Source organism: Scophthalmus maximus, chromosome 7 (assembly GCF_022379125.1).
Source record: "Scophthalmus maximus strain ysfricsl-2021 chromosome 7, ASM2237912v1, whole genome shotgun sequence".
Lineage (NCBI taxonomy): Eukaryota > Metazoa > Chordata > Actinopteri > Pleuronectiformes > Scophthalmidae > Scophthalmus > Scophthalmus maximus.
The window spans coordinates 26,670,001-26,692,500 of record NC_061521.1 but is presented as its reverse complement, the minus strand read 5'-3'; the positions used below and the strand labels follow the sequence as shown (position 1 = coordinate 26,692,500).

At 49.0% G+C, this 22,500-nt stretch overlaps 4 protein-coding genes across 6 annotated transcripts in view; all 4 read left to right on the top strand.

Moving 5' to 3' along the window:
* Nucleotides 1-1,576: 1,576 nt before the first annotated feature.
* On the top strand, nucleotides 1,577-2,415 carry LOC124849334 (protein enabled homolog; the record flags this gene model as incomplete). Its single annotated transcript, XM_047333356.1, has 1 exon — nucleotides 1,577-2,415. A coding segment is annotated over one exon (522 nt), but the record flags the coding sequence as incomplete, so codon positions are not given.
* Nucleotides 2,416-3,520: 1,105 nt separating this feature from the next.
* On the top strand, nucleotides 3,521-11,863 carry LOC118315291. Of its 3 annotated transcripts, none has more exons than XR_004794822.2 (14): nucleotides 3,521-3,704; nucleotides 3,787-3,880; nucleotides 3,961-4,048; nucleotides 5,222-5,555; nucleotides 5,682-5,775; nucleotides 6,096-6,183; nucleotides 6,726-7,032; nucleotides 8,036-8,129; nucleotides 8,430-8,517; nucleotides 8,600-8,921; nucleotides 9,004-9,097; nucleotides 9,180-9,267; nucleotides 9,573-10,272; nucleotides 10,571-11,200. XR_004794822.2 is itself a non-coding variant. In XM_035642465.2 (13 exons), exons 1-13 carry the CDS (start codon nucleotides 3,650-3,652, stop codon nucleotides 10,140-10,142), a joined length of 2,316 nt encoding a protein of 771 aa, XP_035498358.1. In that variant the 5' UTR covers nucleotides 3,521-3,649; the 3' UTR covers nucleotides 10,143-11,863. The 3 variants fall into 3 exon arrangements, 1 of the variants encoding a protein (XP_035498358.1); XR_004794821.2 differs by having other exon boundaries at nucleotides 9,573-10,284; XM_035642465.2 differs by having other exon boundaries at nucleotides 9,573-11,863.
* Nucleotides 11,616-19,357, top strand: LOC118315293 (protein FAM3C). The gene is made up of 10 exons (XM_035642466.1): nucleotides 11,616-11,726; nucleotides 12,051-12,086; nucleotides 13,086-13,169; nucleotides 13,611-13,685; nucleotides 14,881-14,989; nucleotides 15,085-15,143; nucleotides 15,252-15,302; nucleotides 15,386-15,470; nucleotides 15,752-15,878; nucleotides 17,380-19,357. Exons 1-10 carry the CDS (start codon nucleotides 11,708-11,710, stop codon nucleotides 17,467-17,469), a joined length of 735 nt encoding a protein of 244 aa, XP_035498359.1. The 5' UTR covers nucleotides 11,616-11,707; the 3' UTR covers nucleotides 17,470-19,357.
* Nucleotides 19,358-19,918: 561 nt separating this feature from the next.
* actr6 (actin related protein 6) overlaps nucleotides 19,919-22,500 on the top strand; it is a 4,181-nt gene continuing 1,599 nt past the window's right edge. Inside the window, exons 1-7 of the mRNA XM_035643406.2 lie at nucleotides 19,919-20,132; nucleotides 21,010-21,127; nucleotides 21,228-21,296; nucleotides 21,379-21,502; nucleotides 21,751-21,886; nucleotides 21,990-22,046; nucleotides 22,446-22,500. The exon at nucleotides 22,446-22,500 is cut by the window's right edge and continues 44 nt beyond it. Of these exons, the coding sequence (XP_035499299.1) occupies nucleotides 20,065-20,132; nucleotides 21,010-21,127; nucleotides 21,228-21,296; nucleotides 21,379-21,502; nucleotides 21,751-21,886; nucleotides 21,990-22,046; nucleotides 22,446-22,500 (627 nt within the window). The 5' untranslated portion in view covers nucleotides 19,919-20,064. The remainder of the gene's footprint in view (nucleotides 20,133-21,009; nucleotides 21,128-21,227; nucleotides 21,297-21,378; nucleotides 21,503-21,750; nucleotides 21,887-21,989; nucleotides 22,047-22,445) is intronic.

Genomic DNA, 22,500 nt, shown 5'->3' with positions numbered 1-22,500 from the left:
GTTCATGGTGAGAAGCAGTGTCTGTAGATACAGACGACCGACAGACAACAGACTCATCACAGACAGACTGACCACAGACAGAAAGACAACAGACTGATCACAGACAGATTGACCACAGACAGACAACAGACTCATCACAGACAGACTGACCACAGACAGAAAGACAACAGACTGATCACAGACAGATTGACCACAGACAGACAACAGACTGATCACAGACAGACTGACCACAGAAAGACAGACAGACAACAGACTGATCACAGACAGACTGACCACAGACAGACAACAGACTGATCACAGACAGACTGACAACGTCTCTGTCTCCACAGTGACGGACTCTGACATCAAGAAGATGATTCAGCTTCGTGCCCACAACGAGTCCATCTTCACTGGGAGGAGGAACTCTGCCATGAGGGGCTGGAGGTCGGCCATGTTTCTGTTGGTCACTCGTCAAATGTCTCGAAATCATTTACTAAAACATGTCAAGCACCACGATGACCTCTGACCTCTGACCTCCGACACTGCTCTCCGCTCAGGGCCATCAGCAGGGAGATGGGCCTCCAGGGGCTGATGTCGGCCCGGCAGCTGAAGAAGAAATGGGGCAACTTGAAGGAAAAGTACCGGGTCAGTCCAGAGTCACTTGGTCGGACACACGAAGAAGAGTCAGTCACAAACGTTGCAACCAGAGAGTAAAAGTGCCTTTTCACTTTTTACGTTGGTGATTATATATATTATTATTGTTAGTTCTGATTGAGCCAAACGTCTCCGGACAAATGCAAGAAAAGTAAACGTAGCATGTTTCATGTTTATATAGAATTATACGTCTTGTCCTGCGCGCTCTACCCAGGCTCCGCCCCCTCGCCAGAATGTTACAGAAATGTTCTGGTTGGTGTGAACACTTCTTACGCGGACAATCTCCTGCTGCTTTGTTCATATTTGTAAAAGGGGCAGTGAGCGATTCTGGAGAAAGCTTGTTTCTGTCTTTGTTGTGATGTGACTGCTCTGGTCGGCACGCGAACGCGGTACGTGAGACCCACCAATAACCACGAGGTCTAAACCTCGGAGTTGTGGCGCCGCCTGACGGCTCGTCTCTTAACATGTCGACGAGTGATGTTTACAGTGTGGTGAGGTCCACACAATCTTTTTGTTTTTGATTTGCAGAATCTGTACTGAGCCCGAAACACCCATTTTTCTTTGGCGCACACACAGAACCGACCGCTAAGGGACCGAGAGGAAACATGTTTTGCTCTAGAACCCTCTCTGCCCCTTTAAGAGCTGTAAAATGTTAATGTCGGAAAACGCGTTGACGCTGACGATCTTTACTGTGCAGATGTTGAAGAATCCTCCGCAGGGCATGGAGAACTGCGCCAGGCCCAGCTCGTGGCGCTGGTTCCACCTGATGGACCTGGCCATGAGCGGCCGTCTGGACGGGACCGCCGAGACCCTGCGGCCCTCCCCCCTGGACGAGGACCCGCAGCACACCACGGACCTGCCGCCGCTCAGTCCCGCCGACGTGGGCGGAGAGGTTTCTGTGTTCAGCGTCGTTGACACGGGGACGTTGGAGGAGGCGGTGTAGGTCACAGCAGCTGGAGGAGGAGGCGGGGCCCACGTGAGAGGCTCTGACGCTCAGCCCGTCGCACTGTTCCCCGCGTTACTGGCGAACGGCCACGCTGCTACTCATGCCAACACGCCCCCCCCCTCCTCCAGAGAACTGGACGGGAAACTGTCGGCGCTGCGGGACGAGAGACGGGCTCTGGAGCAAGAGCAGGCCGAGTTTGACAGAGAGCTGATCGCTCTGGAGAGAGACCGAGAGCTCCTGAACAGAGACACCGCCGCCCTGCAGAGGGAGAGGGCGGCGGTGGACCGGGACCGAGCGGCGGACGACCGGGACCGAGCGTTTCTGGACCGAGATCGAGCCGTGCTGGAGCGGGACCGAGCGTTTCCGGAGCGAGACCGGGCGTTTCTGGATCGAGCCAGAGAAGACCTGGAGAGAGAGCGAATGCTGTTTGGGGGGGAGAGGGAGCGGGAGCGGGAGAGGGGGTCAGAGGTCAGGCCGAGGAGGAGGTCGTCCTCCACACCCGGTTCTACCAGAACATGAGGGCCGCGGACCTGGACCCGGACCAGCTGGAGACCTGACAGAGGCTGGTGACGCTGTTCCAGAGGCTGGTGGAGAAACTGTGAGCACCAACAGAAAGTTCATCTTCTGTTCATAAAGACTCCGATTGAAGACTTCACAATAGAAGCCTCTGACGTGACGGTGATGAACAGTTGACTGTCACTGCGTCTCTGTGGAGCACTGCTGCGCTCAGGAGCGAGATGATGATGTCACCAGGAAGTGATGTCACACGCACTCTAAGAAGGTTTCATATCTGTGTTCATCAGTCGACATGAATAAAAAGATGTGAAAGAGTAAAATCTTCGTCTGGTGATGTTGATATGAAATCAGTGAACATTTTGAAAGAGCTTCTGTCTCACAATGTTACAGAAGAACACACACACGCACGCACACTCACTCACACACACTGTACTTAAAATGTTTTAACTAGGTAAATAACACGTGATAAAATGTTGTGAACGAATAACCTGAGTTTGTTTCTGAACAGTAACGATCTGATTCAACACATTAAATATGTATGAAACAATAAACGTCCACAGAATCTGATCAATGAGCAGAAACATTTAAGGGTTCCATCTTTGAAGATTTTGCTTTTTTTAAAACTTGTATTAAACTTTGTGAGATGTTTTATTGATTTAATAATTAATTGATTAATCATAAAAGAAACAATAGTCAGATGAATCGATAATAATCGATAGTTGCGGCACTAATTGAATCAAAGGTCAAAGGTGGAGTTCTTGTCTTCGTCGGACGGTAAGCCCCGCCCTCCCGCGGCGCAGGTCACGTGATAGAGGGGAGGCCCGGGCGGGGACAACGAGCGCTCCCCTGCTCCGACAGAGGACCGGGACGGGGCCGCTCCGGTGACGGGGACGGGGACGGGGTTTCTTCTCGGTGTGATCCTCGATGACAGGAAGCAGCGTCGGTCCGCGGCCGCGACGCGCGCTCGGGTAACGGGAGCGGGTGTCGCTGAGCGGCGGGAAGGCGCGTGCCCGTGTCGGTGTGTTGTTCAGGTGAGCTAGCTCGTGTTAGCCCGCTGCTGCTCGCGTTCCACCGGGAGTTGTCCCGGGGGCGGAGGAGGAAGAGGAGGAAGAAGAGGAGGAGGAGGAGGAGGAAGAGGAGGAGGAGGAAGAGGAAGAGGAAGCCGGCAAGACTCGCGGTGACGCGCCGCCGCACGCGATGGACGCAGCGTCGCTGTAGAGAAGAAGAGGGAAGCTGCGGAAGGAGTTTAGCATCAGGCCTGAATCCCAACACTCCTCCTCCCTCCTCCCGTCACTCCCTTGCTCCTTCCTCCCTCCTCTCTCCTCACCTCCTTCCATCCTTCCTCCCTCCTCGCCTCCTTCCATCCTTCCTCCCTCCTCGCCTCCTTCCATCCTTCCTCCCTCCTCCCGTCACTCCCTTGCTCCTTCCTCCCTCCTCGCCTCCTTCCATCCTTCCTCCCTCCTCCCGTCACTCCCTTGCTCCTTCCTCCCTCCTCGCCTCCTTCCCTCCCTCCTCCCTTGCTCCCTCCCTCGCCGTCTCTCCTCCCTCCTGGTCATGATGGAGTCGGGCCTCAACCCGCTGCCGCAGTTCCCGGAAAACTCCTACAAAAGTAAGTACGGTTGGTCTGTGACGTCACGTGTTGCACACCTGCCCAGGTGAGTGTGTTGACCTGTGACCTCCTGCACCTGCAGTGACGGAGGAGGACGTGAAGAGGCTGATCGAGTTCAGGGCGTCCAACGAGGCTCTGTTCACTGGCAAGAGGAACTCGGCCAAAATCGCGTGGAGGTACGACCCCAGGCCGATGACCCGTTAGTCGGACGAGTCGTGTGTGTGAGCTGACGGTGAGTTTGTGTGTCGTCCCTCAGCACCATCCTGACGGGCCTGGGTCTGGAGGGGAAGCTCACCGCCGACCAGATCGCCAAGAAGTGGGACAACCTGCGCACCAAGTACAAGGTAACATCCACAGGACAGGTCATACACACTGTCACACACACCGTCACACACTACGCCACACACACCACCACACACCGTTACACACACCGTTACACACACCGTTACACACACCGTCACACACACCGCCACACACACCGTCACACACACCACCACACACACCTTCACACACACCGTCACACACCGTCACACACATCACCACACACACCGCCACACACACCATCACACACTCCACCACACACACCGTCACACACACCGTCACACACACCACCACACACCGTTACACACTACGCCACACACACCACCACACACCGTTACACACACCGTTACACACACCGTTACACACACCGTCACACACACCGCCACACACACCGTCACACACACCACCACACACATCTTCACACACACCGTCACACACCGTCACACACATCACCACACACACCGCCACACACACCATCACACACACCATCACACACTCCACCACACACACCGTCACACACACCGTCACACACACCACCACACACACCTTCACACACACCGTCACACACACCGCCACACACACCACCACACACACCGTCACACACACCACCACACACACCGCCACACACACCACCACACACACCGTCACACACATCGTCACACACACCTTCACACACACCGTCACACACCGTCACACACCGTCACCACACACACCGCCACACACACCATCACACACACCATCACACACTCCACCACACACACCGTCACACACACCGTCACACACACCACCACACACACCGTCACACACACCGCCACACACACCACCACACACACCGTCACACACACCGTCACACACACCGTCACACACACCAACACACACCACCACCACCACACACACCGTCACACACACCGTCACACACACCACCGCACACACCACCACACACATCACCACACACACCGTCACACACACCGTCACACACACCGTCACACACACCGTCACACACATCACCACACACACCGTCACACACACCGTCACACATACCGTCACACACACCGTCACACACACCGTCACACACATCACCACACACATCACCACACACACCGTCACACATACCGTCACACACACCGTCACACACATTGCCTCACTGGGGTTGGAGGGTACTTGTGTCCGCCTGTAAACCCGCCTGTCTCTTCCAGGACCTGAAGCAGCCCTACCAGGGCCAGGACGGCCTCGGGGGCGTGGTGGAGTCGTGGCCTTGGTTCCACATCATGGACGAGGCCATGCAGGGTCGCCTCTACAACAGCAACCTGGTGCTGAGCCCGGACGTCGTCGTCCAGGCCAACGCCGGTCACCGCGGCCACGGACAGCAACAGGAGAACACCGACATCCTGGAGTTCCTCATCAAGACGGAGATGGAGGACACGGTGGCGGCGGAGGCGGCGGAGGACGACGGGACGGGTCATGCCGAGGTTCCTCCCACCGAGGGCGTCCCGATGGGCTGGAGGAGGATGAGCGAGTGCTCGTATAAAAGTAGGTCCTGTCTGATTCTTGTTTGTTTTTCATCTGATCCTCCAGCATCTCGTTGTTCCGTTGAATCCTTTGTGCTTGTCTCGTTTTCAGACGATTAAAATAAAAACCTCTTCCTTCCTCGTCCAGTGTCGGAACCGGAGACGGAGCGAATGATCAAACTCCGATCGGCGAACGAAGCGCTCTTCACCGGCAGGAAGCATTCGGCCAAACCCGCCTGGAGGTGAGTGACCCCGTTCAGTTCGCTGCCGCCAGCGTGTGGCGAGAGACGTCTACCTGCTCCGACTCGGGAGTGTTTCATCCGGCTGCTGGCGTCGTGCTCAGGTCTGTAGACGGACCTGTGGGCTGCAGACGGTCAGTTATGCCACCAGAGGGCGCCACATAATAAAGGCTAGAAACGTGGTCTGACGTGGAGACAGAACGAGGCCAAGTCTCGTTATTAACAAGTGACAGTAAAAAAACAGATGACTTTGTTCCAGCTGATCTGGATCGGTTCGGCTCGTAGCGGCTCGATTCAAACGGGACGATCCTCGTGTGTTGCAGAGCCATCCTGTACGAGCTCGGTCTCCAGGGGAAGCTGACTACGGACCAGTTGGCCAAGAAGTGGGACAACCTGAAGAGGAGGTACAAGGTAGGTCCAGACACCACGGGCCCGTCAGACCCACCCGCCGCAGAGCAGCGCCACGAGCCACGCCGCTGACTTCGATAGTTTCAGTCGGGTACAGTGGTCGTTTCCCCGCCCGGGCGTCCACCACGTGGTTCAGATATCAAACACACCCGAGCGTCTGTCGTGGTGTGAACACCAGGTCGGGTCAGGATCATGAAATCATAGTGTCGTCAACAAGGGGTCGCAGCCAATCAAACTCTGAACCTGAAATCATATTCAGCGACACGGGGTTGGCCCCATGTCGCTGAATATGATTTCAGGTTCAGAGTTTGTTTGTGTGAGAACACGACGCCTGATGTTCACAGGTCGACGCCCCTCGTCACGCCAAACCTTCTGCCTTCGCTTTGTCACCTGACGCATTGGTTTGAGATTAAATGATTAACGACCGCGTGGAGAGGCCGTGGAGGCGTCGCTCGGAGGCCTTGACAAACGGCCGCTGGCGTCAGTGCCGGGCGGAGGTTAAGGTCCCTCTGTGGACGATCTGTAGAGTCTCCTGTCTCTACCAGGAGCTGAAGTTTCCTGCCCGAGGCGTGGAGACGAACCCCAGCTCCTGGCCCTGGTTCTACCGGATGAATGACGCCATGGAGGGACGTTTCGCCGGCGCCGCGCCCATCCTCACGCCCATCGTGGAGGACGAGGACGAAGACTGCGAGCCGCTGTTGCCGACGCCCAAGAAACGAGCCCGCCGGACCCGAGGGGGGATGGCCGAGTTTCTGACGGAGTCGGAGATGGACCTGCTGGTCGACACTGAGGAGAAGAACGGGTCGACGGCCCTGGGAGAACTGCAGAGGATGGCCGAGTTCACCTACAAACGTGAGACCACCAGAGACTGTACATAAAGACGATCAATGACTGTATAAAGACTATCACTGACTGTATATAAAGACCATCAATGACTATAAAGACGATCAATGACTATATAAAGACGATCACTGACTGTATATACAGACGATCACTGACTGTATATACAGACGATCACTGACTGTACATACAGACGATCAATGACTATATAAAGACGATCACTGACTGTATATACAGACGATCACTGACTGTATATATAGACGATCACTGACTAAATAAAGACGATCAATGACTATATAAAGACGATCAATGACTATATAAAGACTATCAATGACTGTATGAAAAGACGATCAGTGACTGTACATAAAGACGATCACTGACTGTACATAAAGACGATCACTGTCTGTATATATAGACGATCAATGACTATATAAAGACGATCAATGACATATAAAGACAATCAATGACGGTATATAAAGATGATCACTGACTGTATATAAAGACAATCAATGACTGTATATACAGACGATCACTGACTGTACATAAAGACGATCACTGACTGTACATAAAGACGATCACTGACTGTACATAAAGACGATCACTGACTGTACATAAAGACGAACAATGACTGTATATACAGATGATCAATGACTATATAAAGACGATCAATGATTGTATATACAGACGATCAGCGACTGTATATAAAGATGATCAATGACTGTATATACAGACGATTAGCGACTATATACAGATGATTAGCGACTGTATATAAAGACGATCAGCGACTGTATATAAAGACGATCAGCGACTGTATATACAGACGATCACTGACCGTACATAAAGACGATCACTGACTGTACATAAAGACGAACAATGACTGTATATACAGATGATCAATGACTATATAAAGACGATCAATGACTGTATATACAGACGATCAGCGACTGTATATAAAGACGATCAGCGACTGTATATAAAGACTTACAGTTTGCAAACTGTTGTTTTCTCTTCTCAGTGACGGAGGACGACACCAGACGACTGATTGAGTTACGAGCTGCAAACGAGTCTCTGTTCACCGGGAGGAGAAACACTGCGAAACCAGCCTGGAGGTAAAGGAGCACGAAATAAACATATGGAATATAATATATATAAATATATATACATATTTTCAATAATTAAAAAACAGATTTGTTTGTGTGAATTTGGGGAAAATAATTAACCGTGGAAATAAAAAAGCACTGATGCACAGGATCCACCGTCTTGTGCAGATGATTATACATATATGAACACGTGGTTATGGACAATATATTCAGTGTCTGTTAATTGGTTCTTCTGAATGTTAAATATTACACACTGAGCTTTAAGATCAGACGGAAGTGTAGCGACTAACGAGCGGAGTTTGTCCTCAGGGGCATCGTGAAGGAGATGGGTCTGACGGGGAAGATCACGCCGGACCAGGTCGCCAAGAAGTGGGACAACCTGAAGACCAAGTTCAAGGTGTGTGTGTGTGAGATCATCCTGCGTCCTCCAGCGGGACACGCCCCTCTGACTCGTGGTCCGCCTGCTTCCTGTCCTTCAGGACCTGAAGTTCCCTCCTCGGGGGATGGAGAACCAGACCAACCCGGCCTCGTGGCCCTGGTTCCAGCTGATGAGCGACGCCCTGGAGGGACGTCTGGCGGGCAAAGCCCCCCGAGTGACACCCCTCTGGACCAACGAGGAGGACGGCGTCTTCGGCTCGTCCCCGCCCAGCGACGGGGACTGTCTGATGGTGGAGCGCAGCAGCGCGTCGGAGCCGGAGAGCCTGGCGGGCGGGGACAACGGCGCGGCGGCCGAGGCCAACATCACGTACATCGACGCCAGCGGGGAGGAGTGCTCCACGCCGTCGGACCTGTCCTACAAGAGTAAGAGTGGCGGGTCGGGGGGGTCGTGGACTTGGGGGGTCGGGGTGAGTTGACCCTGTTGACCCTGTGATGTGTCCCTCAGTGACGGACCAGGACACAAGGAGGATGATCCGACTCCGAGCCTCCAACGAGTCCTTGTTCACAGGCAGGAGGAACGCTGCCAAGGCCGCCTGGAGGTGAGGGGCTGTCCGTCAGGAGGGTTACCATGGAGACCAAGTCTGACTGTTGATGATCTACCTCCCTCTCTCTCCCCCCCAGGGCCATCCTGAAGGAGCTGGGGCTGCAGGGGAAGGTGTCGACATACCAGATGGCAAAGAAATGGGACAATCTGAAGAGGAGATACAAGGTGACATCATCTGTTTCATATCAAATCATCTGTTTCATATCAAATCATCTGATTCATATAAAATCATCTGTTTCATATCAAATCATCTGATTCATATCAAATCATCTGTTTCATATCAAATCATCTGATTCATATCAAATCATCTGATTCATATCAAATCATCTGTTTCATATCAAATCATCTGATTCATATCAAATCATCTGTTTCATATCAAATCATCGGATTCATATCAAATCATCGGATCACATTTAATCAAACATGAAGAAACTTTTTTTTTCCTCTGTTACCCTAACCCCCCCCCCCAGGATCTGAAGTACCCTCCCGTGGGGATGGAGAGTGTCGCAGACGGCGCCTCCTGGCCGTGGTTCCACCTGATGAACGAAGCCATGGAGGGCCGGTTGGCCAGCAGCGCCCCCCTCCTCGCCCCCGTCACCCAGGACGACGAGCAGCACCCCGACCCCGCCCCCAGACACAGGTCCCGCCCCGCCCCTCTCCCTCCCCCCGCCTCCTCTGACTACGAACAGGATGTGTTCTGCGACGCTGCCGAGCAGAACCAGAACCAGCGGAGCTCGGAGTCGTGCGACGGGCCGCTGGGCGGACTGGACCGGGAGTGGGAGATGGTGGAGCGGGAGAGGACGGCCATGGAGCGCGAGCGGGAGATGGTGGAGCGGGACCGGGCCTCGGTGGAGAGGGAGCGGGCGGCGGTGCAGGCGGAGCGGCTGTGGCTGGACCGGGAGAGGGCGGCGGTGGAGCGGGACAGAACCATGGTGGAGCAGGAGAGAGCGGCGCTGGGCCGCGAGCGGGAGCTGCTGGACCAGAGGGCGCTGATGCTGAACTCGGTGGGACACTCGGGACACCTCAACGCCCTCATGTAGAGACACGGAGAGCGTGTCCCTGTAGACGGTCGGGTAGGGGGGGTCGGGACCTCCCGCCGACAGACCACAGAGACGTGGAGCTGCTCCACCGCTCGTCAGCTCAGAGCAGGACGTCGCTGGGTGACGAGAAGTACGACCTCCGGTGGGCAGGAGGCTGCACACCTCAGCGTACACACACACACACACACACCCACACACACCAGCTTCTCTTCGTCAGACTGATCAATAACATCTAAATGTTACGACAAGTGACGTCCGACACGATTACTCACATGAGTTTTTCTTTTATGAGCTTTTTGGTCCAAATATCGAAGCTCATGGTTCAAACAGAAAAGATTTCATTGATATGATTTTGGAACAAAGGTCAGTTTGGACGATAAACTGTTTATAAAGACGACAACTCTTCTCCACTTCCTCCCGTTGGACAGATCATGATGGTGGAGAGCATGTGTGGGCGGGGCCTCCAATCCCACCATAACTACGTCACAGACTCTCCTCATGACGTCACCAGCACAAGATGGCGGCTCCTGAATCAGAGGTTTCAGCTTCCTGTTTGTAAAGATGAGAAGAAGCCGAGACGCGTCGTCCATCTTGTTGTGAGCATTTCTCTGACCTGCAGGTGTGAACCAATAGGAGACCTGATCGAGAGGAAGTGACTCTAACTGTTTCCCACACGATTCGTTTGGGCGACAAAATCGTATCGAGTTCTTTCGTTGTATTTTTAAATACAATTAGTTTTTATAAATCGACACTGGACTCGTTGAAACATCTGAGTGAAGAATGTTCCGTGTGCTGCAATATAAACTACATTTTGATCATGTTTTATCAACTGAATCCGTGTCATATTTAATATTTTCATACAAAATATGTTAATATTTTACTTGTCATTTCAAAATCACCATTTTGTGTCATGTCCAGAAACCGGACTGATCAACAATGATGTTTATGATGAGATTATATATATATACATATATATGTATATATATATAATCATCCAGATCACAACGTCACTTTACTGCATCACACAAAATTAAAATTAAATAAAAACTCAAACAGTTGGATTGATGTTAGATCTCTGAATGTGTCACCAGAAAAAATTACATGAAGTGAAAGTTTTTTATTTTTTTATTGATTTGCTTGTGAAACTTGTTTTGGTCCTGCACTTCCGGCTGCTCGTCAGCAGGGGGCGCTGCTCCTCTAAAACACATTTATACATTAAACTAGTGACACGGAGTTACAGGTTGTCGCCAGGAGTCCGAAGTTATTGATCAGCACTGACCCGGATCACAAATCAATAAATCAATATTTTACTGGCTTCTCTGTGGCGGCCATGCTTGTTGACATGTATCTGTCTCTGAGTCGTGACTGAAGTTTATTATAATAATTTAGATTCAGATTCATTCAAATACATCGAACACCGACTGTCTCGAGACAAAAGGTAACTTCACGTCCCCGCAGCTGATTGGCCGTAACCAGGTGGGATGGGGGCGGGGCCAGACCGGAGAGGCGGCGCCAGGTGAGGAGCTGCAGGTGACTCGAGTCAGTGCTCGCGGGACGTCCGAGGCATGTTCACGGTGAGAGTCGGTCAGTGCACAGCGTCCCGCCGATCAGCTGTTCGCTCGTTCGTTCGTTCGTTCGTTTGTTTGTTCGTTTGTTTGTTTGTTTGTTCGTTTGTTTCCTCCGAGGAGCCGGACTCACGTGACGTCCACGTGACGCTCAGGTGCGTCGCCGAGCGAGAGTCCGAGTTTTGTGTCTTATGTGTTGGTCATCAGTTTTTATTTTATTATTATTATTATAAACTTATGACAGGGACGTGAACGTTCGTGATCGAATTTTAACAAATCAAACATCTGGATTTTTTCATTTCTGATATTTAACAAAAAACTGAAGATGTTTGTTTTTTAACAGGAAAAAGGAAAATGGCAAGAAAAAACTTCAGAAACAGTAAGTTTCATTCTGAGAGAGAGAGAGAGAGAGAGAGAGTGTGTGTGTGTGTGTGAGAGAGAGAGACAGTGTGGGGGTGTGTGATCTCTGATCTCTTCCTACTCGGAGACTGACGCACCTTTATGTCACTGTCAATGGTTTCATTTGCCTTTTACAGTTACAGTGTGTGTGTGTGTGTGTGTGTGTGAGAGAGAGAGAGACAGTGTGTGTGTGTGAGAGAGAGAGACAGTGTGGGTGTGTGTGAGAGAGAGAGACAGTGTGGGTGTGTGTGTGAGAGAGAGAGACAGTGTGTGTGTGTGAGAGAGAGAGACAGTGTGGGTGTGTGTGAGAGAGAGAGACAGTGTGGGTGTGTGTGAGAGAGAGAGACAGTGTGGGTGTGTGTGTGAGAGAGAGAGACAGTGTGGGGGTGTGTGATCTCAGATCTCTTCCTACTCGGAGACTGACGCACCTTTATGTCACTGTCAATGGTTTCATTTGCCTTTTACAGTTACAGTGTGTGTGTGTGTGTGTGTGTGTGTGAGAGAGAGAGAGAGAGATAGTGTGTGTGTGTGTGTGAGAGAGAGAGATAGATAGTGTGTGTGTGTGTGAGAGAGAGATAGATTGTGTGTGTGTGTGTGTGAGTGAGGGAGAGAGAGATAGATTGTGTGTGTGTGTGTGTGTGTGTGTGTGTGTGTGTGTGTGTGTGTGTGTGTGTGTGTGTGTGTGTGTGTGTGTGTGTGTGTGTGTGTGTGTGATTCACCTGTTCAACAGTTTAAAATCAGAGCTTCGTCGTCCCGGAGACAGAACGTCACCAGACGTTTGGGGCCGTGAGAAACAGAGAAAGAGGTTTAGAATGATTAGTTCGATGATGATTAGTTCTGTGGATTGTGAAGGAAACAGAGAGGTGACGGGATGAAGGAATCCAAGATCCCATCGTCAGATGATTCCGGACGCTCTGGTTCTCTGTCATCTGGTCTGACTGGTCTCTCGTCAGACTCTGACTGTGGTTTCTGTCCTCAGGGCTTTTACTCTGCGTCTTGTCGCTGGTGCCGGTGATCGTCGTCGTCACCGTCGTCCTGCAGCGATACAGCGACTCGGCCACAGGTAGGACACAGTCAGTGACAACTGTCAGCTGTGGTAATAATTCATTATTATATAATGATGAGCAGGAAGTGAAGCTGGACGTCGTCACGGTCTCATGTTACTGTCAAACTAGTTAGTTCAGTTCCAGGAGCCAACCGAGCCACATGGTTTTCTTACTGTAGTTTACTTCTCTGTACAGAGAATACTCTGCTTCAGATACTTCTGTAAGGTTTCACTAACTGTGGATAAATGTTTTCGTCTTATCCTTTACACCGGAGAGCGGCAAAGCTTTTTCCTTCAACGAACCTCAGCTCCCACATAAATAAAGATGGACGACATGATAGATTGCCCCCTGGTGTCTGCTGGCTGCAGTATAGGTCATAAGCCCCGCCCCCCCCAAAATCTAATGAAACGTTTCCAGGTTTTTCTGTGACCCTGTGACTTTCACATCCCAATTTTCAGCCGACTGGCGCCGTTCTCTCCCCGATGGCTTTGACTTTTCCAATCGCGGCAACAAGCGTCTCTCCAAACCAGCAGGTGAGTGATGGATCGAACCGGATCAGGACGAACCAGTGATGTGGATCTGATGGATGTGATGGATGTGAATGATGTGATGGATGTGATGGATGTGATGGATGTGATGGGTGTGATGGATGTGATGAATGTGATGGATGTGATGAATCAGATGGATGTGATGGGTGTGATGGATCTGATGGATGTGATGGGTGTGATGGATCTGATGGATGTGATGGATCTGATGGATGTGATGGATCTGATGGATGTGATGGATGTGATGAATCAGATGGATGTGATGAATCAGATGGATCTGATGGATGTGATGGATGTGATGAATCAGATGGATGTGATGGGTGTGATGGATCTGATGGATGTGATGGATGTGATGGATGTGATGGATGTGATGAATCAGATGGATGTGATGGATCTGATGGATGTGATGAATTAGATGGATGTGATGAATTAGATGGATGTGATGATGTGATGGATGTGATGGATCTGATGGATGTAACGGATGTGAAGGATGTGACGGATGTGACGGATGTGACAGATGTGACGGATGTGACGGATGTGACGGATGTGACGGATGTGACGGATGTGATGGATGTGACGGATGTGACGGATGTGATGGATGTAATGGATGTGATGGATGTGATGAATCTGATGGATGTGACGGATGTGATGGATCTGATGGATCTGATGGATGTGATGGATCTGATGGATCTGATAGATGTGATGGATGTAATGGATCTGATAGATCTGATGGATGTGATGGATCTGATGGATCTGATGGATGTGATGGATGTAATGGATGTGATGAATCTGATGGATGTGATGGATGTGATGAATATGATGGATGTGATGAATTAGATGGATGTGATGGATGTGATGAATATGATGGATGTGATGGATGTGACGGATGTGACGGATCTGATGGTTGTGACGGTTGTGATGGATGTGATGGATCTGATGGATCTGATGGATGTGACGGACGTGATGGATCTAATGGATGTGACGGACGTGATGGGTGTGATGGATCTGATGGATGTGACGGACGTGATGGATCTAATGGATGTGACGGACGTGATGGGTGTGATGGATGTGACGGACGTGATGGGTGTGATGGTTGTGACGGTTGTGATTGATGTGATGGATGTGATGGATGTGATAGATGTGACGGATGTGATGGGTGTTTATCGTGCTCTGTCCTCTGCAGCTCGACTGTGTCCCAATGGGATGGCATGTCCTGACAATCACTTCAGCTTCTCCATCCAAAGCGGAGCCGCCAACGTCGTGGCTCCAAAGATCTGCCTCCAGAACAAGATGTAGGTCTTTGTCCCTCACACTTCAGGTCACATGTTCCCACTGTATCCACACGCAGCAGTTTTATGGAATTCATAATATTTCAAACTTTCCTCAGGGTTCTTGGGACGGCAGTTCGAAATGCTGGAGTTGGAATTAATGTGGTTATTCTAAACGGTGAGTGTCGCAGCCGTAAACCACTGCACCTCCTCTTCTTGACTGTTATTGATCGTCCTGGACGATGAAGTCGCTGCAGGTTCATTCGTCAGTTTGTTTCTCTAACAGGTAAAACAGGAGAACTCATAAAGACGGGTAACTTCGACATGTACGCTGGTGGTGAGTACCAGGCGACGTTTCACTGAACGTGTTGTAACGACGGAGTGCTCGGATCGTCTGAGCATCTTGAGTTTGTGTTGCAGATGTTAATCCTCTCATTGAACTCCTGAAGAGCATCGAGACGGGCTCCGTCGTGATGATGGCGTCTTATGACGAACCTGCATCAAAGTAAAAGTCTTTCTCCTCCGAACACGTTTCTTAAGAGTCGGTTCCAAAGTTTATTTTACATTAATTTTTGAAATTTCCCAAAGTCAAAGGTGACATCATCAGACGAACAAACCAAACCCTCAGAAATGTAAGTCGGACCTGACGTGAGCTCACCAGAGAACGAATGAATTGAGCTCCGCAGTTCTGCCAACAACTACTAGCGGTTCCCCCTCAGGCGGTGGAACCTGTGAGCGGTCGGGTACACGTCTGGAACGTGTTTGAAATGAGTTTGTGTGCGACAGGTTAACTGACGAGGCGAGGAAGCTGATCGCTGAGCTGGGGAGCTCCAAGGTTCAGGCACTGGGCTTCAGAGACAACTGGGTGTTTGTCGGTGGGAAAGGAGCAGCCATGGACAGCGGCTTCGAGAAGGTGACGGCCACTGAATTCTATCACATGTCCAGTAGACGATGAAGGTCACGCTGCAGAGCTTTAATATCCCTGGAATGAAATGACACTGAACATTTGACCTCGTTGCACAGTCTGGGAAAGATGCTCCAAGGGATATTCATAGGAATAGGTCGACATTTAGGAAGTCCTCAAAGGAGGGGGGGGGGTCCATGGGGATCATCAGCAGCTGGCTAGGTTAGTGTAGATTAGCAATAAGGCTGGAATTAGGGGAAATCTGCTATTTCGAAATTGGCTTGAAAACTGGAAACTGGGGAAACAGGTTTGCTTTGTATGAAGACCAGAAACATGGGGTAGCGGTTATCTTAGCATAAAGACAGGAAAGAGCGGGGAAAGGCCGCTTTAACTTCGTTTGAAAACTAGAAACAACGGGAAGCAGCTTAGCATAAAGACTGGTGACGAGGAGAAGCAGCTAGCTTAGCATAAAACTGGTGACATAGGGAACAGCTAGCTTAGCATAAAGACTGGTGACGAGGAGAAACAGCTCGCTTAGCATAAAGACTGGTGATGAGGAGAAGCAGCTAGCTTAGCATAAAACTGGTGACATAGGGAACAGCTAGCTTAGCATAAAGACTGGTGACGAGGAGAAACAGCTAGCTTAGCATAAAGACTGGTGACGAGGAGAAACAGCTAGCTTAGCATAAAGACTGGTGACAAGGAGAAGCAGCTAGCTTAGCATAAAGACTGGTGACATGGGGAACAGCTAGCTTAGCATAAAGACTGGTGACGAGGAGAAACAGCTAGCTTAGCATAAAGACTGGTGATGAGGAGAAACAGTTAGCTTAGCATAAAGACTGGCGACGAGGAGAAACAGCTAGCTTAGCATAAAGACTGGTGACGAGGAGAAGCAGCTAGCTTAGCATAAAGACTGGTGACATGGGGAACAGCTAGCTTAGCATAAAGACTGGTGACGAGGAGAAACAGCTAGCTTAGCATAAAGACTGGTGACGAGGAGAAACAGCTAGCTTAGCATAAAGACTGCTGACGAGGAGAAGCAGCTAGCTTAGCATAAAGACTGGTGGCATGGGGAACAGCTAGCTTAGCATAAAGACTGGTGACATGGGGAACAGCTAGCTTAGCATAAAGACTGGTGACATGGGGAACAGCTAGCTTAGCATAAAGACTGGTGACGAGGAGAAACAGCTAGCTTAGCATAAAGACTGGTGACGAGGAAAAACAGCTAGCTTAGCATAAAGACTGCTGACGAGGAGAAGCAGCTAGCTTAGCATAAAGACTGGTGACATGGGGAACAGCTAGCTTAGCATAAAGACTGGTGACATGGGGAACAGCTAGCTTAGCATAAAGACTGGTGACGAGGAGAAACAGCTAGCTTAGCATAAAGACTGGTGACGAGGAGAAACAGCTAGCTTAGCATAAAGACTGGTGACATGGGGTCAATGGATGAATCTTGTCTTTAAAGATGATCTGGTGTCGTCTGAAGTTGTTTGTGTTTTGCTCGTTTCAGTACAAGAAAAACGACAGAGCATCGAATAAATACGAGGACTGGCCCGAGATCCTGGAACTGAAGGGATGTATTCCCAGATTCATGGAATGAGCAGCCGCTGCTTCCTGGAACCAGTCGGAGGAACCAGGAGTCTGCAGGAGCAAGTTGTGATCAGGTGACACCTGCTGTGTGAACCTGCGGACGACACCTGGAAGAGTGAGGACATTTCTCCCTCTATACTTTTTATTTTTCTTACTTTTACTAATTTTGAATGGGGTTGGAAGGACGATATGCATCAACCTGGACCGATCATCATGACAGAAGGAAATATGAGCAGTCAAACTTCCCTGTAGATGTGAAGGAGGTGAATCCAAACCGGTCGGACCGGTTCCTCCTAACAGACCGGATCTCTTCTCTTCTTCTTCTGAAATCAATCGTGTCTCAGTCGATCAGAGATCAGCGATCAGGGACGTGAGGAGTTTCTCTGATACTTAAGATCCAGACGTCCGACGACTAGAATCCTTCATCTGGTTTCAAATATAAAATCGCTGAAAACATTTGGGGAAAAAAAAATTACAAAACATATCACAATACAGGTCAAGTTGTTTTTTATTTATTTTAATGAAAAAGGTTGGGGGCTGAACTTCTGTTTGTTCGCTGCGTTGACGTGCGTCTGTCGCACACTGTTTTGGTCCGACTTTGAATCTCTTGTGAGGATCTAGCGCCACCATCGGGTCAAACGTTTAATCTGTCCAGCATCTTGGTTTTGATGTTAAATGTCATCCGTGTTAACTGCTGCCAGTGTTGGTGTAAATTCTGCATTCACACCGGCGCCATGCAAATTTTTCGAGTTGCTTTGCTCGCATCATATGCACAAATGTTTGCTTGCGACCAAACTCGTGCGATCAAAGCAACACGAAAAAGTTCGCATGGCGTCCGATGTGAACGCAGCAGCAGGACGGAGCCCCGAGGTCTCGGACAGGAAACACAAGCTGCTTCACAGTTCCAGGTCTTTTTCACAATCCAGGATGTCGCGAGGCCGCGTGGCTCATCTCAAACAATCTGTTGAGGAGCCACCTTTCAAATATTTACACAAAGAATCGTTCTTTCATCTTCACCTGCGTCTTTATTTGATTAATCAGTAACATGGATTTGAACACGCTGCAGTGTGAGCCAACACTGGAGCTTCACATCCTGCTGCTGTGTTGACCTGTCAGAACAGATGATCCTCATCGTCATGTTCTGACAATAAGTTACGTGACTCGATTGTAGTTTTGTCCTCATTCTTCCTTTAGCATGATTTTTTTCTTTTTCTTCACGATTCTCTTGTACACTTTGTGTTGGTGGCTGATTAACTGTGTAAAGTTATTAAGGTTTTAGATCCAAGAGTTTGTGAAATGCAGGTAGTTTAAAGGCTTGTTGAAGGTTTTCTCAACGTAGAATGTAAATTTTTAAATAATAATTTCAAGGGTGTGAAGACTTGAGGCGACGCCCCTAGGTGCAGATTAATTTTAAGAAAAATATGAAGGTCGAAATTTTATTAATTCATCTTTCTCTTTTCTGTCTTTTTGTAATTCTGAAGACAAAGACTTTCTTTTGATGTGTTTTTATTTTAGAAGTATATGAACATACAGACAGGAAGAGAATGAACATACATGTGAACATATTTTCTATAACTAGAGACATAAATACTTCACCTTCATAAGAAGTAAAAGAAGAATATTAAACTTGTTGTAAACTTTAAAACTCGACTTTCTTCGTTTGTTTTGAAGTAACATTAGAATTCACATTAACTGTCCAACGGGAAAATCTGAATCTTGTAAGAACCATTAAAACAAAAAGCAGCATCTCTTATTTCTGGGTCAAGTTAAAAAAAAGTATCAATATTTAATGAATTAAATTAAATGAAACCATTAATTAGATGATCAACATGAAGTTTTCCCAGAAAATCATGTTTCATTTTTAAATTTTTTAAATAAAAACGTCAAAGATTTGTGAATATGTGTCTGTGTGTGAATTTGAATATTTTATAATGATTATGATATTAAAGTGAATATGTTAACGGGCCCATATTGTCAAAACTGAAATTTCCTGGCTTTTTTCATAATAAATGAGGTCGAGGGTCTGTAAGAATAGTAAAAGTGTCAAAACGCTCAATAAACAGACAAATATACATTCTGCCCCAGGACTTCTGCAGAAATGTGACGTCATAGTGAAGCAGCCCCGCCCCCAGCTTTCACCGTCATTCTGTTGCTGATAGACCAACAACACAAAAAAAACAGGAAGCGACATCATTGACCAGGATTCATGAGGAGATGAACGTGTTGTTCTGTCAACACCAACCTGTTGATACCGTCTATGACACCAACACACTGAATAAATGACAAAAACGAACCCTTTCGAAGGAGCGGAAATATCCGAGGAACCTGTTTCCACCCGGACACATCTCTGTAAGGACCCAAAACCGCACACCTAATTGGCTATAGCACCCACCGAATGAACATAAAGGAAAAAAAGATAAAGTGATCTGATTGGCTGTCCCGGTGGGTCAAATGTGACGCAAACAGTAGCAGAAGAAGCTGATTGGCGGGAGGAAACTGAGTCTGTTCACGGCGGAGTGTCGCTGGATGAAGGAGGAATAATGAGCTTTGTTTTATTAAATCTGAAATAGAGTTTATTTGTGTTTCATCTGCGCTATCGTTTAAAATGGCGACGTTGGTTCTGGACAACGGCGCCTACACGGCGAAGATCGGATACAGTCTGGAGAAGGTCAGGTAGGTGCCCGGCTAGCGAGGCAGCTAGGGCTACTGCTAACGAGCATAATGATGGTACAACAGCTGATCTTAAATAATATTAATAATAATAATAATAATGATGATAATAATGATAAGAATATGTTCAGCTGTGTGGTTTTCATTTTAAAAAGAAGGTCTGAGACGACAGTGTTCCGTTCTTTGGCCAATATCCATTAAAAAAACAGTCGTTTTAATGTTTTCTTTGCCTTTTTTAATAATAATGAAAAAAACGCGGGCAAACATATATTTAGACCAAATTTGAATCATCCACTCTAAAGTTCGGCTCATGGTAATTTCACCAAATAACTTTGGGTGAGGTCGATTTGTCAAATTCAATTAGGAAGTTTCCTAAAAGTGACCCGTTAGTGTTTCCTCAGCACCATCATAACATTGAGGAAAGGAGCTTCAACGCCTCCCTTCCTGTCTGTAGCAGAGGACACACTGGAGCTTCCTGTGAGAGAGGAAGGAGAAACAGACCCACAATTCATTGTGGCAGCGATATTCAACGTGACGCGTCATGAACGAACATAAACGATTCAATCTGAAGAAGAAGTAGAAGAAGATTATGAATATAATCAAGTTGTCAGTTACTGTTACATATGAATCATAAAACACTGAAACATGCTGATGGAGCCGCTGAGGTTTTTGTAGTTCATCTTCAGAACTGTGTTGTTTCATCACGAGGGTAGGTACGACGTAGTTTAATCCTCCTTTAAACTTTGACCTCGTGACCTTTTCCACTGAGGTCAAGGAACAGTAGAGAGGAGAAGGCGACAGGAATGACGATCTGAATCCACCCGATGTCTAAATCAAAGCTTCCTCCGCGTGACGTCGTGTCTCTCCGTCTCTCCCTCAGCGTCATCCCGAACTGCCAGTTCCGCTCCAGGACGTCCAGGTTAAAAACCTTCACGGCCAATCAGCTGGAGGAGATCAAAGATCCGTCCGGCCTCTTCTACATCCTGCCATTCCAGAAGGTGCGTCACAACGTGCTTCATGACACCGGGTCACGTCACGCGGAGGAGTGCACTGGGCTCTAACAGGTTTCTCTCTCTCCTTGTCGTTCTTCGTCTCCAGGGTTACCTGGTCAACTGGGACGTCCAGAGGAAAGTGTGGGATCATCTGTTTGGAAAAGAGATGTTCAAGGTGCTGTTTTGTTTTCTTCCTCTGGACAATGTGGGAAATATGTATTTGTGATGTCATCACCCTCTCCACCTGCTGACATCAGGTGGACTTTGCGGACACGAGCGTCGTCATCACGGAGCCGTACTTCAACTTCACCTCCATCCAGGAGTCGATGAACGAGATCCTGTTCGAGGAATATCAGTTCCAGTCGGCGCTCCGGACCAACGGTGGGTTGTGATGTCATCACTCAGTGTCTTCACCGTCAAGACGGGAACAAAGATGTTCACTGTCCAGAGGTTTTAATCCGTGTCCTCCCAGGAAGTCAGGATTCTGTCTCTCTGTCTGTCTGTCTGTCTGTCTCTCTCTGTGTCCTCTGTCTGTCTGACTCTCTCTCTATCTGTCTATCTGTCTGTCTGTCTGCCTAAGCTGTATCTGTGTTTGACCTCTGCTGTACGTGTGTCGTGTGTTAACGCAGCGGGTTCTCTCAGCGCTCATCACTACTTCCACACCAAACCCTCTGAGCTCTGCTGCCTGGTGGTCGACAGCGGATTCTCCTTCACCCACGTCGCCCCCTACTGCCGCAGTAAGAAGATGAAGGAGGGCGTCCGCAGGTCAGAGGGCAGCAGCAGCATCACCTACCCGCCGCCGTATTAACGGTGACGACGTTAAGACACCATGTTGGCGAGCTGTTGGTTGATTTTTTTTCTCTCTCAGGGTCAACGTGGGCGGGAAGCTGCTGACCAATCACCTGAAGGAGATCATCTCATATCGGTGAGTCGGCCGAACGCAGCTGCTTCCTGATTGGCTGCATGTGTTTTACTAGTAGTTGTAACTACATTAAGTTTATAAAAATTCAGGTTGTACTTTTACTGAAAGGTTCAGTCTTTAACTCGTCTGTTTCTGTCTGTAGTTTTGTTCAAACTTTATATTTTCAAACCTGGAGAAATGTGTAGTTTTAATCAAGTTTGCGGTGCGTTTCATTTGCTCGCCTGTCGGTGGCGTCCCGTTTCCTTTGTGTCATCGTTCTGCTCGTGGCAGGAAACTTACAGACTGTTACGTGTTGGATGCGTGTGATGGAGCGTTTGACATAAGCTTTCTGAAGACTTCCTCCAGCGATGGGTTTTACTGTATACAATTAAATAAATAAGATGTCCTCTCTCTTCCTTTCAGCCAGTTACACGTCATGGACGAAACTCATGTGATCAACCAGGTGAAAGAAGACGTC